Raw genomic sequence first — 12,786 nt, 5'->3', positions numbered from 1 at the left:
AGAGGGCTATCCTCGTTCAATCTGCAAGGAAGTGTAGTCTACAAGAAAAACTTCAAGAACAGCAAGACAACGTTTTTGCTTGTCGTAGCCACAGCTATGTGAGAAGAAATTTTGCACGCATGTTATGATGAATCGACATCTGGACACATGGGCGTGAGCCGTGAATTCGCCAGGATTCCTCTGAAATACTACTGGCCTAAGTTATTAGTATCAGTGCAGCACTATGTCAAGACCTGTCGCGAGTGTCAAAGCTGCAAGACTCCATCCGTAAAACCCGCAGGCCTCCTCCAGCCAATAGTGCCACCAAAAGCGCCATTCCATACCTGCCGACCTGGCGAGATCAAAAATCGGGAGACTTTATTCGGGCTAACAGGGGGGGAAGGGGGAGCATCACTGTTTCAACTACCGATGGCCTTAGCAACTCTGTGAAACATGTTTTCCAGCAGCGTTCTTCATTTTTTCCAACCATAGACCACTGCATGTCCCACCTTTCTTCATTACAAATGTCCTCTGGAAGACTGTACGCCTGTAGTGTGGCAAACTCAGCTTCGAAAGCATCTAAAGCGTCTTCAGCAGATTCATTGGCACCTCGGGGCAGCAGCTGAAAGAAACTCCGAATAAAGAAACAAAGACTCGAGAGCGATGCCTGTGAAAGTTCAGGTTGGCCACCTCCGCATTCTTCATAGTTGCGTTTCATCAGAGTTGCGTTTCAGAGTTGCATCTACATTCATAGCGCTTCGCCTCGTCTCATTTCAGAAATATTTTCCGTAGAAGAGGCCCAACGTAGTCGCTGGCACTAAGGGGTAGGTTGTGTTCGACGAGGAATCCTGTAAACAGGCACTCCACAGGTATGACACTGTCGTCGCACTTGTTCCGGAGAAAGTTCACTATGTTGCCTTGCTGCTCAGCGGTACAAACATAGCTTTGATGCTTTACCGTGGAAACGTGCAGTTTCAAGTCGCCGGTGACACCATGAGACACGCTGTCGCATCCAAACGTTCTGCAAAATGCAAAATGTTCTTTTCTTGATGTCAAAAAGCAAGGAAATTCAGAAGTTCGCAATAACTTCTGCAAATACCTTTTCAGTCTTTGGTAGCGCCAAGGCATCAAGCACACGAGAATTCTAACTTTACACTGTGCACCGCACACACGGCCTAGCCAACACTAATCATACACAAAAGCAGCAGCAACAAGATGCACCATGGAGGAAGGCATGCATGAACTGCAAGAACTACATTGGCTCTGGCTTTGGTTGCCTTACTAGAGGCTGTAGTCGGCTGCTTAGTCAATGATACCGATGGTGCTAGTGCTTCCATTGTTGGTGATGCTGACGATTACGATGCGGCTGTAGATTCCGCAGTGCCGATTTCACAAAAACCATTATTGCGCGAACAGAGACCAATTTTTGGGGAGATATAAGATAGTGATCATATAATCAGAAAGTTCAGTCCAAAATCGGGAGTCTCCCGGGCAAATCGGGAGGGTTGGCACGTATGCCATTCCAACAAGTTGGTATGAACCTCCTTGGACCCTTCCCAACATCATCTTTAGGCAAAAAGTGGATAGTTGTGGCCACAAACTATCTGACCCGTTACGCAGAAACTGATTCCCTGTACAGTGCAACGGCTGCCGAAGTTGCAAAATTCTTTGTCAACAATATCGTGCTCGGGCATAGCGCTCCCATAGTTGTTATTACTGATTGTGGAACAGCCTTTACTGCAGACCTAATGAAATGCTTGCTGCAAATGACACATACTAATCATAGGAGAACTATGGCGTACCACCCTCAGGCAAACGGTTTAACTGAATGCCTCAACAGAACACTGGCTGACATGCTTTCGATGTATGTCGACGTTGAACATTGGCTGTGGGACGAAATTTTGCCGTACATCACCTTCGCATATAATACGGCCGTTCAAGAAACAACACGAGTCGCCTTGTTTGAACTTGTATTCGGACAAGCATGAACGAGGGCCAAAGAGCTGCGCTCAAAAGAAAGTTCGTTATACCCATTGCGAGGAAATTTTAGCTTCGTTAAAACAAGGTTTTCGATACATGAGCATCTATTGGAATTTCAAGGGGAGCCACGATTGCTTCGTTATATCCATTAGTTCGTGATATCCTGTTTCGTTATAACAAGGTTTTACTGTATTTCACCACAAAACAAACACAAAAGTTGACGATTCATTGGCTGCCAATTGTTATACCTGATATACTGTTAAAACCGGTATCATTATAAGTGGGTTCGACTGTATTCCTGCTTTCATTGCACAAATTCAATGCTGTTCAAGGACTTAAGTCGCATTATGTGCTATGTTTGATTGAGAATGAAACACTGCTGGCAACTATAGGCAACCTTTTTTTAATGCAGATCAGCAAAAGGTCTCACTGAACAGACCCTCAAGCAATAAGCCATTTTAAAATTTCTGTTCTGTGTACTGCATGTGAATTTGGTGCACAAGGACAAAAGGGCTCCATGGCGATTTTAGAAAGGCCTAAAATGCTCAAGAGCTGCAAATGCAAGCTAGTAGCAGTAAAAGCCCTGTTCAGAAAGAGGGTAATCCCACTCACGAAAGCTGCAGTGCCTTGTCCTTGCGAATGAATTTGGACAGTCGGTAGATGGCCCAGTTGTTGAGCTGCCAGGAGGTCATGCCACAACCATTGTCCAACACAAGGATGGTGCTCTTCTCCTGTTGCGAGCTGTCATCCAGGTACTAGGGCAGTAGAAACAGTAGCACACCGTTACACATCAAGGTACAGTCACAACGAGGGGAGAAATCATCATTTCAAGATAAAATTTGTTGAAAACATAGACAAGACCACCACATAGATAGATAGTACGAAACAAAGACCATATATGCTATTCTGAAAGCATAACTTTCAGTGTTTAATAACTGGCACATGTGAGTGTGTTATAACTAACGTTGCCACCCATCTTTATTGGTACTTGTTACCTGGTAAATAAGCCTCCCTCCGACAATAAGATTGCCTTATTTATGTTCACAAAATTGTGATCTAGCAATCTAGCTCAATACTATATATCTTTTGTGCAATAGCTTATGTGAAGTAAGCTTATCCATCAGTGATATTGTCCCATCATGGCATTGCCAAGCACGCTGGCCACACAGGTACCAGGAGTACATGGTATCAATGAACATCCCTCACTAGAGCGAGGTGTCCCAGTAAACACACACCTCACACACTCTTCAGATAGACTCATCATGAAGCCATGCACAAAGTTTTACTGCAAGCATAACATGTAAACATTAATGCATTGTCACCCCCGCCTCTTGACACATCTTGTTCACATTTAGCAGATCAGTTCATCTTAAAACATGACCAACACATTTTCGGTGCCATAGTATTAGGTGCTTGTAATTGTGAAAATTAAACTTGACATCTACAATTTTGAACAAGACACCTGAGGGGAATGCATTCAATAATTCAATGTATTTAATCTATTCTAACACGGACAATTTTTTTTTTTTTTTCAGGAATCAACAAACTATGACATGCGCATTAAAATCTAGTACGAAACTAAAGCTACAATACTAGCTAGTATCAAAATTCAATCCACCCCTCCTGAATCCCACCTTCCAATCTCAAAAGCAGTGGTAGAACAGCCATTTCCCCTTTCGGAGCAGGTCCTGGTGCAGGCAAACAGCCGATTTGGTGCAGCAGCAAGCCCTTTCGGCAGGGGTCAAACGCACATGTGCTTACCATATACCATGCAAATATTAACTGATATAGTCTATATGTTGTGGCGGCGGGTTTGCCTTAACCTGCAAGTGTGGCCAGGAAACGATGTGACGCTCCTCCACACCGCGACGCACACAGGGCGCTACGACCAGATTAACCCAGGATGCAACACAGTACGACAGTCACAGTTTGTGGGAAAAGGTTCACCGCTAGACCGATCGAGTATGTGCACCTACACTGAATATTACATCATGCAATGTACTCATGCCATGCCATACACATTAGGGAATTTTCGAAAAGGGGCCACAAAGATGTTCCGACCGAAAAAAAGAGCATCAGCACCACTGCACATGCATGAGACGCAAATATGGTTCTGGGTTTGCGTCGGCAATGCTATTTCACCAAAATAGTGCAGCGACACAAATTCGTTGAAAACGTTTTGTGTCAGTGAACACGGCAAGTCTCACCTCATCTCATCTCATCTCACCTCTCATATCACCTCATCTCATCTCATGTGTTAGAGGATGGGGCGGCGCAGAGCTATGGGTGCAGCCCATTCATGCACGGAGGGGTGGAAGGGCAATGGGAGAGAGGCGCGTGAAGGCTGCAAAATGAGCGCGCGGCAGCTGTTGGGGCAGCAAGCCATTGTTCAACAGCTCAAATTTGTAGTTTTCTTTTTTTCCTTTTGAAGGATTTCGCATTTCACTTCGTTCCGGCATGGGCAACCAGCAGCCAGACTTCGTTATAACTGATAATGCGGCATCGGGGCATTGTAGTAAGCGGGTTATTTCACCATGGAAAAATACAAAAGTTGATGGTGCAGCAGCATCTCATTGTTATAACCGATATATTGCTAGAACCGGTATCGTTATAAGCGAGTTTGACTGTACATCATTATCAGGTTTCTCTTATTGTTTGACACTTTTAATATTTAAGCCTGAGAAGGTTTAACACAACAGGCATGCACTGTCAATGTTGTGTTTCATGACATTTGTGGGCTGTCATTCTCAAAATTCCGAGGCATAACTTTGCCAAGAATGTAAAACAAGGTATGAGCAACTTTAGTGATTGAATGTTGTGGCAATATTGCCCGCACATACCGCGTGTCATATAGCAAGGTGTGGCATATACATATACAGTAAACCTTGTGAATTCAGATTTCAGGTGTGCAAAAGAAATATCCGAATTAACCGAATGTCAAATTACCGAGGGTATCGAGAATACAATAAACAAATGCTTACTACGTCAGCATACCCTTATTTACTGAATGAATCAGCAAATCCTGTTTCTATTTTGCACAAGACCAGTGCGGAAGCTGCAATTATCATCATCTCGTTACTGATTAGTGCTCGCAACGGTGAAGGCCTCGCAATCGATTTCCTTGGCTGCATGGTCGCAGCGCGCTTCCTCATCTGAGACACACTTTTCAACACACACACATCCTGATTATTTTTTCACTATTGTCGCCGCCCATCACGATGTAAACGGTGCTCTTCATCATCATCCACTCTGCACTGACTAAAAACGAAGGTACTGTTTCCCGCAACCGCTGCAGATGAAACCGCAGCCGCTGTCACCACAATCATGGATGGCGACCTTGCAGTTCTAAAGGCTCGTGGCAAACACACTTACTGAGTCAAAACGAATTTACTGCAACTGCGCACGAAACTGCGATCGTTAACGACACGATCATGAATGGCCACTACGCAGTTGTGAAGGCATGCAGCCGACGGGGTGCTGGGTGCGGCGGTAAACGCAAGAATAAAGGCTTTAAAGGCACAAATAAGCACACAGCACTCTGGCGTTGCTGTCATTCATGCAAGATTTCCACTGATCATAACGGGAATGTGAACTCTTTCACTTAATTTCGGTGGATGCTAACACCGTTTTTGCTTTTTTGCACCATACATTTGCGGCACTCCGCATTTGCTGAGTTCCGAGAGTTGTCCGAATTAACCGATGTGCAGCCAAATATGTCCAAATTACCTAGTTTTATTGGATCAAATAATGCATATGCCTGCCAGGAGCAAAGCACGAGACCGAATTATATTGTTATGGGGATGTTGCGAGTAGACGTTACTAGATTATTGCAGTCATCCAAAAGAAAATTCTAGTCACGATCTTCTAGAAATATTGCGTGTTAACCTCAAGAAATTTTGGAATTTGCTACAGCCCAACAAGAACAGCTCCTATAATATATCCTTAAAAAGACAAGACGGTACAGATGTACCGCTTTGCGAGCAATCAGATGCAATGAACTCCTACTTCACCTCAGTTTTCACCCACAAGCCAGCGGATAATAGCATTACTTAACCGAGCCTAAATTTTATTCCAATGCCACCCGTAACCATCACACCTCAGGGAATTTCAAAGCTCATCGACAACCTCAAGTCGTCCACTTTACCCGGACCTGATAACAGTCCTGCTAAAATACTTAAAGGCACGAAACATCTCACAAGCCAAATCCTGCAACTCATCTTTGCCCAGTCCCTCAATAGTACCAGTCAAATTCTGGATGCATGGAAATCAAGCAAGGTTGCGCCAATTTTTAAGAGCAGCGACCGTGCTGACCCCTCTAATGTACCATCCCATTTCATGCACGCTCTTCGAACATATACTCTGCTCCCAAATTGTGAATCACCTCGATCACAATTCTTTCTTCTTTCCCAAACAGCATGATTTCAGGACAGGCTTCTCGTGCGAAACCCAACTTTTCGAATTTACAACCGATCTTCACCTTAATTTAGATTCTTTATTCCAAACAGACGTACTTGGATTTTTCAAAAGCGTTTGACCGCGTTCATCACACGTCTATTGTGTAAACTTGCATGCTTATCACTCGACCCTCTAATCTTATCCTGGATTCACTGCTTTTTAACTAACCGCTCACAGTTCACCGTCATCTCCAGTCATGCATCTAAAACTACTGACGTTATCTCTGGAGTTCCCCAGGGTTCCGTTCTTGCTCTGCTTCTCTTCCTAATTTTCATCAACAACCTGCCATCTGCGATTTCGTCATCTGCCCACTTTTTGCGGACGATTGCGTCATTTATCGCCGCATCTCCGATAATACCGACCAGGAATCGTTACAAGACGACCTGAACAAAATCCAGAAATGGTGTTCTGACTGGCTTTTGCAGCTTAATATTTCATAATGCACATCTCATGTAAACATTCCACTACCCTTTTCCCGTACTCGCTGAACTCCACGGCGTTATCAGTAACAAACTCATACAGGTACCTAGGAGTCGAAATAACTAACAAGCTAACTTGGGTGGACCATATCACGAAACTTTGTGCTAATACTTCCAGAACATTTGGTTTCATCCGAAGATCTCTGGTTATGTCCCCTTCATCCATCAGGCAACTAGCATACGAACCATACGTCCGCTCTAAAATGGAGTACGCCTCAGCCATATGGAACCCTCACCAGGTTTACTTGATTCAGTCGCTCGAAGCCAATCAGAACCGGGCAGCCTGCTTCATAACTTCCCAGTACTCACCTTGGCACAGCGTTACTGACATGAAATTGTCTCTCGGACTCAAACCCCTAGCACTCCGCCGGAAACTTGCAATGCTCTGTCTTTTTCATAAATTATACTTTAACTTTCCTGCACTGCGTGAGAACTTATTACATGCTCCATTACGCTCATCTCACCGTTTAACTCCCTTAGAACAGCATTTGCATGGTTCTTCCAACGTCTTCAACAAATCCTTCCTCCCTATCGCCATAAAAGAATGGAACAATCTTCCTGAAGCCGTGGTTTTAGAGTGAAATCCCTCCAAATTTAGACAGTTACTATCAGACCATTTCAACCCAAGATAGCCACTTTTCCTCACGTTTCCTCTCCCAGCAATCCGACTTGCTTGTGTCATCGCATATTTTTTCCTTCTCTTCTTTTTTGCCACTTATGTTTAGCGTGTTTTACATTTACGTGCGCACTTTTCTTTTAATTTATTGCTACTCAGTTTGAGATATTTTCATTGTTCTGTTTATACCTTATGTTTTCTACAGTTCTGTTGCGTTTGTTTGCATTTTTCTTTCATTTTTTTTTTCAGCTGATGTATGGCACTTTCCCATCGCTGTCTTCCCTCCTTATGTAATGTCCCCGAACGGACCCTTAAGGGAATAATAAATGATGAATGATGTATACAAAAACTATATTTACAATATATAGACAGGAGGAGTCAGATTACCTAGTTAAGATGGCTGACCACCAACAACAAGCAGCAACCAGCGTCCCCGATCTTCTTTCTCTGTCTTCTTTCATCCTTCCGTAACAGGACCCCGGGTGGCGAAGCGCTGTCTCGGTGCATGGCAGGCGAAGAATTGCGAGCAAAGTATGGCTTAAGCCGTGAAATGTGCATGACGTCAACAGGCGTCTGACTTGAGGATGCATCCAAATGTAGATGCGAAATCTCGTAATTTACGTCGTTAACTTGACGTACGACTTCATGAGGCCCCGTCTAGCGTGAGAGAAGCTTCTGGGAGAGGCCAACCCGACGATATGGTGACCAGAGGAGCACCCAAGCACCTGGTGCGAACTTAACATCGCGTTGGCAGCGGTCGTATCGCTCTTTTTGTATATGCTGGGAGGCTAATAAACGAGATCAAGCTACTTGACGAGCAATGTGAGCGCGATCAATGACATTCCGTAAGAAAGTTCATTTGTGGGCGGCGGACAGCTTGTGCTCAGTGGCACAAGAGCGAAGGCAGTCATCCACAACTCGAGATGAGAACGAGCGGCCGCGGTCTGTGAGTAACTGTCGAAGCGCACCGTGATAGAGAATGACGTCGTGGAAGAGAAAATCGGCGACGTCAGTTGCGCAACTAGTCGGCAACGCCTTTGTTATCGCGTAGCATATCACGTAATCAGTAGCAACGGCGATCCACTTGTTTGCTCTAGTCATTGTCGGAAAAGGGTCAAGCAGGTCAAGGCTTACGTGAAAGAACGGTTGAGAGGGAACTTTAATGGGATGGAGTCGTTCGACAGGTGCCAGGGGAGGTTTTTTCCGGCGCTGACACAATTCGCAAGTTGCGACATAACGACGCACACAATGGTAGAGACCTTGCCAGAAGAACCGGCGTCGTACGCGGTCGTATGTATGCAAAACTCCAAGGTGCCCCGCCATCGGTGCATTGTGAAGTTGTTCGAGAACGACGGGGAAGGACAAGGAGCAGCTCAGGGCCATCAGGGTTGATATTGCGGCAGTAGACGATGCTGTCATGTAGCACAAAACATGCGGCACTTGCCGTCGGTGCTGCTAAATTGAACTCCGGCGATGATGGACTGTACGGATGCGTCGCGTTGTTGTTCAGCACACATGTCGGTAATGTCAGTCAAAGCCAACACTCAGGTCACCGGATCATGCACGAAAGGATAGGGAGGATCCACGGAGTGATGCAAGAGGCAGTCGGCATCCTTGTGGAGGCGTATAGTCTTGTAACGGACATTAAATGAAAATTCCTGGAGCCGCAAAGCCCAGTGACCATGCCGTCAGTCGGGTCCCGGAGGGAAGACAGCCAGCAGAGTGCGTGGTGGTCTATGACGACTGAAAACGTGCGGCTGTACAAATAGGGCCGGAACTTGGCGACAGCCCAAACTAAAGCCAAGCACTCCCGCTCGGTGATGCAAGTAATTTCTCTCGGCAGGTGACAGCAGGCGGATGGGGTAAGCTATCATGCACTCAGTATCATTCTGGTGTTGGGCAAGCACAACGCCAATGCCATAGCTGCTTGTGTCAGTGTTGACTTCGATCGGTGCAGACGGATCAAAGTGGGCAAGTGTGGGAGGGGTGGCCAGAAACCCGATGAGAGTGTCGAACGTGTGAGCCTGCTTCGGGCCTCATGAGAATGGTGTGTTCTTCTTTAGAAGATCTGTCAAAGGCCGAGCAACGTCGGCAAAGTTTTTGACGAAACGGCGAAAGTAAGAACACAGGCCAACGAAGCAGCGCATGTCAGAGGCAGAACATGGCACAGGGAAACTGCGTACGGTGTGAACTTTCTCCGGATCTGGTTGGACACCGGATGCGTCAACGAGGTGTCCCAACATAGTGATACGACGGTGCCGGAATTGACACTTCGTGGAGTTCAGTTGAAGGCCGACTTTTCGGAAGACTTCAAAAATTGCAGGGAGTCGGGTAAGGTGGCTGCTGAACGTGGGAGAAAAAACAATAATGTCATCAAGGTAACAAAGACAGGTGGCCCATTTATAGCCCAGCAGAAGAGAGTCCATCATACGTTCAGATGTCGCAGGAGCATTGCATAGGCCAAAGGGCATGACTTTGAACTAATATAAGCCATCCGGCGTGATGAAGGCTGTCTTCTCGTGGTCCATTTCATCAACTGAAACCTGCCAGTAGCCGGATCGAAGACCGATGGATGAGAAGTATTTAGCTCCGTGCAAGCAGTCCAATGCGTCATTGATGCGTGGTAGCGGGTAGACGTCTTTTCGCATGATCTTGTTTAAGTGGCGATAATCAACACAAAAACGCCAGGTACAATCCTTCTTTTTCACAAGGACGACAGGCGAAGCCCAAGGGCTGGCTGATGGCTCGATGACCCCTTTGCCCAGCATTTTGTTAACTTCTGATTGGATGACTCGACGTTCAGCATGCGATACACAATAGGGATGCCAACGAATAAGATTCGTATCTGCAGTGTTTATACGATGGTGAACAACAGATGTTTGGCCTCTAAGGCCTGTCGCCAAAATCAAAGATGTCACTGTACGATTCAAGCAAGAGTCGTATGTCCGCGGTCTGTGCAGAGGTAAGGTCAGGTGCAATCAATTTTGCAAAGTCATCCGTTAAAGAACCAGAGCTGTCAGCTGCAATTGGCGCTAATAAGCCACTCTCAGCATTCAGACTCAATGTCAAACTCACAACCACTAGAAACGCTGGCCAAGAACATGCCAGCCGGAAGCACTTGAGGGCACAGGCTGAAATTCAAAAGCGGTAGAACGACGTCGTTATTAGTAACAGTGACCAACGTATGCGAAACAGCAACGTTCCGGTTCAAAAGCACGTCAATGATGGGGTGAAGCACATATTCACCGTCAGGAACCTGTGGCTGGGTGGTCAAAGTGACGTAAGTAATTGCCTCGGATGAAAGACATACATCTTGAAGCGAGCAAAAGCGCGATGAGGCGGTACTCAGAGCATCAGCGAGTTGAGGCAGTTCTAACTGAGGAACGCTGGTCGCGCAGTCGATGAGAGCAGAATGAGTGGATAAAAGTCTAATCCAGGAATAACGTCGTGAGGGCAGCTGTAAATCACAACAAAAAGAACAGAAGTAGGGCGGCTTGCAATAATCAAACGCGCAGTACATATTCCAAGAACAACCAGCACACCGCCATCAGCCACACGAAGTACTTGTGCAGCTGCTGGGGTGAGGACCTACGTAGGCTAGCACTCGTCACAGATACATGGGCTCCAGTGTCGACAAGTGCTTGGACAAGTACACCATCTATTTTAATGTCTATTACACTTCTTGCGGGCACAGACAGAGGATTTGCTGCATGCGTCGGCCATGCAGCACCAGCTCCAAGGGCTGCATTTCCTAGTTTTTAGAAAGGGTGCAGCCAAAAGCCATAGGGGACAAAAAGCAACGTGGCTGCGGCGAACGGGAAGATGGGCAACGTGTTTGCGGTGAACGAGACTGATGTCCGCGTGGCGATGGTGAGTGGCTGTACCACATATTCGGAGCAGAGTTGGCGGCGTTGTTAGACTCGGCGGTGGGTGAAACATTGCAGGTATTTCCATCAAAACGGCTCAGATTGGTCGGTGTGCGAGATGTTGAGGGCCACGAGTTGCAACAGTATCGAGCGACATGACCAATGCGGCGACAGATGAAACACATCGGTTGGTCGTCCGCAGTTCTCCACTCAGTCGGGTTGCGATAACGTGGCGAGAAGCGTCCGAGTGGAGCGAAAATAGTAGAAGGGCGTTCGTTAGCTCTGGGACTAGCGACAGCACACACAGACTGTAAATCAATGTTTTCAAGTTCCTGGCGAGCGATGGCTTGTATGAGGGGAACTGAAAATGTGGTAGCATCAGGGCTATGCGAACAGAAAAAGCTGCAGGCGCCATCGCATCCAGTTCACGTCTTAACGATTCACACCAAATCCTCTGATGGCGACGCATGCTGCGCTACGGGTTGATCTTCACACGTCAACGTTGCGGCAGTATTGGGAAGTCTGGCGAATAGTTGCAAGATGCATCGGCTTTTGGACTGCTCGAATTGTCGGCATTTTTTAATGATTGCGTCAACTGTAGGGCAGCTCTTGCACATAAGCAAATTAAATGCATCGTCAGCAATGCCCTTAAGCATGTGCCCGACCTTCTCAGCTTCTGTAATGTCGTGATCGGCTCTACAACAAAGTGCCAGCATGTCCTGAATGTACGAGACATAGGACTCCGTGGGGGATTGGGCAAGGGAGGCCAGTTCCTGCTGTGCGGCAATTTTACGACCGGCTCGTTTGCCAAACAACTGCCAAACGTTGGGGGTGGCAACGACGTTGATCCCGCATGCTCACCGTCATATATGGTGCGGACGGTGATGTGACGTCCACTGCGGAGCTCAGTTTCCCAACGTGGCACTCCACACCTCCACCAATATACTACAGGGATGTTGCGAGTATAGAAAAACTATATTTACAATATATATATAGAAGAAGTCAGATTAGTTAATATGGCTGACCATCAACAGCACGTAGCAGCCAGCGTCCCTTTTCTTCTTCCTGTCTTAGTTTATCATCATCAGCCTGGTTACGCCCACTCAAGGGCAAAGGCCTCTCCCACAGTTGTCCAACTACCCCGGTCACGTACTAATTGTGACCATGTTGTCCCTGCAAGCTTCTCAATCTCATCCGCCCATCTAACTTTCTGCCGCCCCCTGCTACACTTCCCTTCCCTTGGAATCCAGTCCCTAACCCTTACTGACCATCGGTTATCGTCCCTCCTCGTTACATGTCCTGCCCATGCCCATTTCTTTTTCTTGATTTCAACTCAGATGTCATTAACTCGCATTTGTTCCTTCACCCAATCTTCTCTTTTCTTATCCCTTAACATTACACCCATCATTCT

At 46.4% G+C, this 12,786-nt stretch overlaps 1 protein-coding gene across 1 annotated transcript in view; it reads right to left on the bottom strand.

Annotated features, from left to right (window-relative positions):
• LOC135916357 (structural maintenance of chromosomes flexible hinge domain-containing protein 1-like) overlaps positions 1 to 12,786 on the bottom strand; it is a 373,767-nt gene that overhangs the window by 337,058 nt on the left and 23,923 nt on the right. Inside the window, exon 7 of the mRNA XM_065449720.2 lies at positions 2,572 to 2,714. Coding sequence (XP_065305792.1) covers positions 2,572 to 2,714 — 143 coding nt within the window. The remainder of the gene's footprint in view (positions 1 to 2,571; positions 2,715 to 12,786) is intronic.

The sequence above is a fragment of the Dermacentor albipictus genome, chromosome 5, assembly GCF_038994185.2.
Source record: "Dermacentor albipictus isolate Rhodes 1998 colony chromosome 5, USDA_Dalb.pri_finalv2, whole genome shotgun sequence".
NCBI lineage: Eukaryota > Metazoa > Arthropoda > Arachnida > Ixodida > Ixodidae > Dermacentor > Dermacentor albipictus.
The sequence above is the reverse complement of the archived record's forward strand: the minus strand, read 5'-3'. Positions and strand labels throughout refer to the sequence as shown.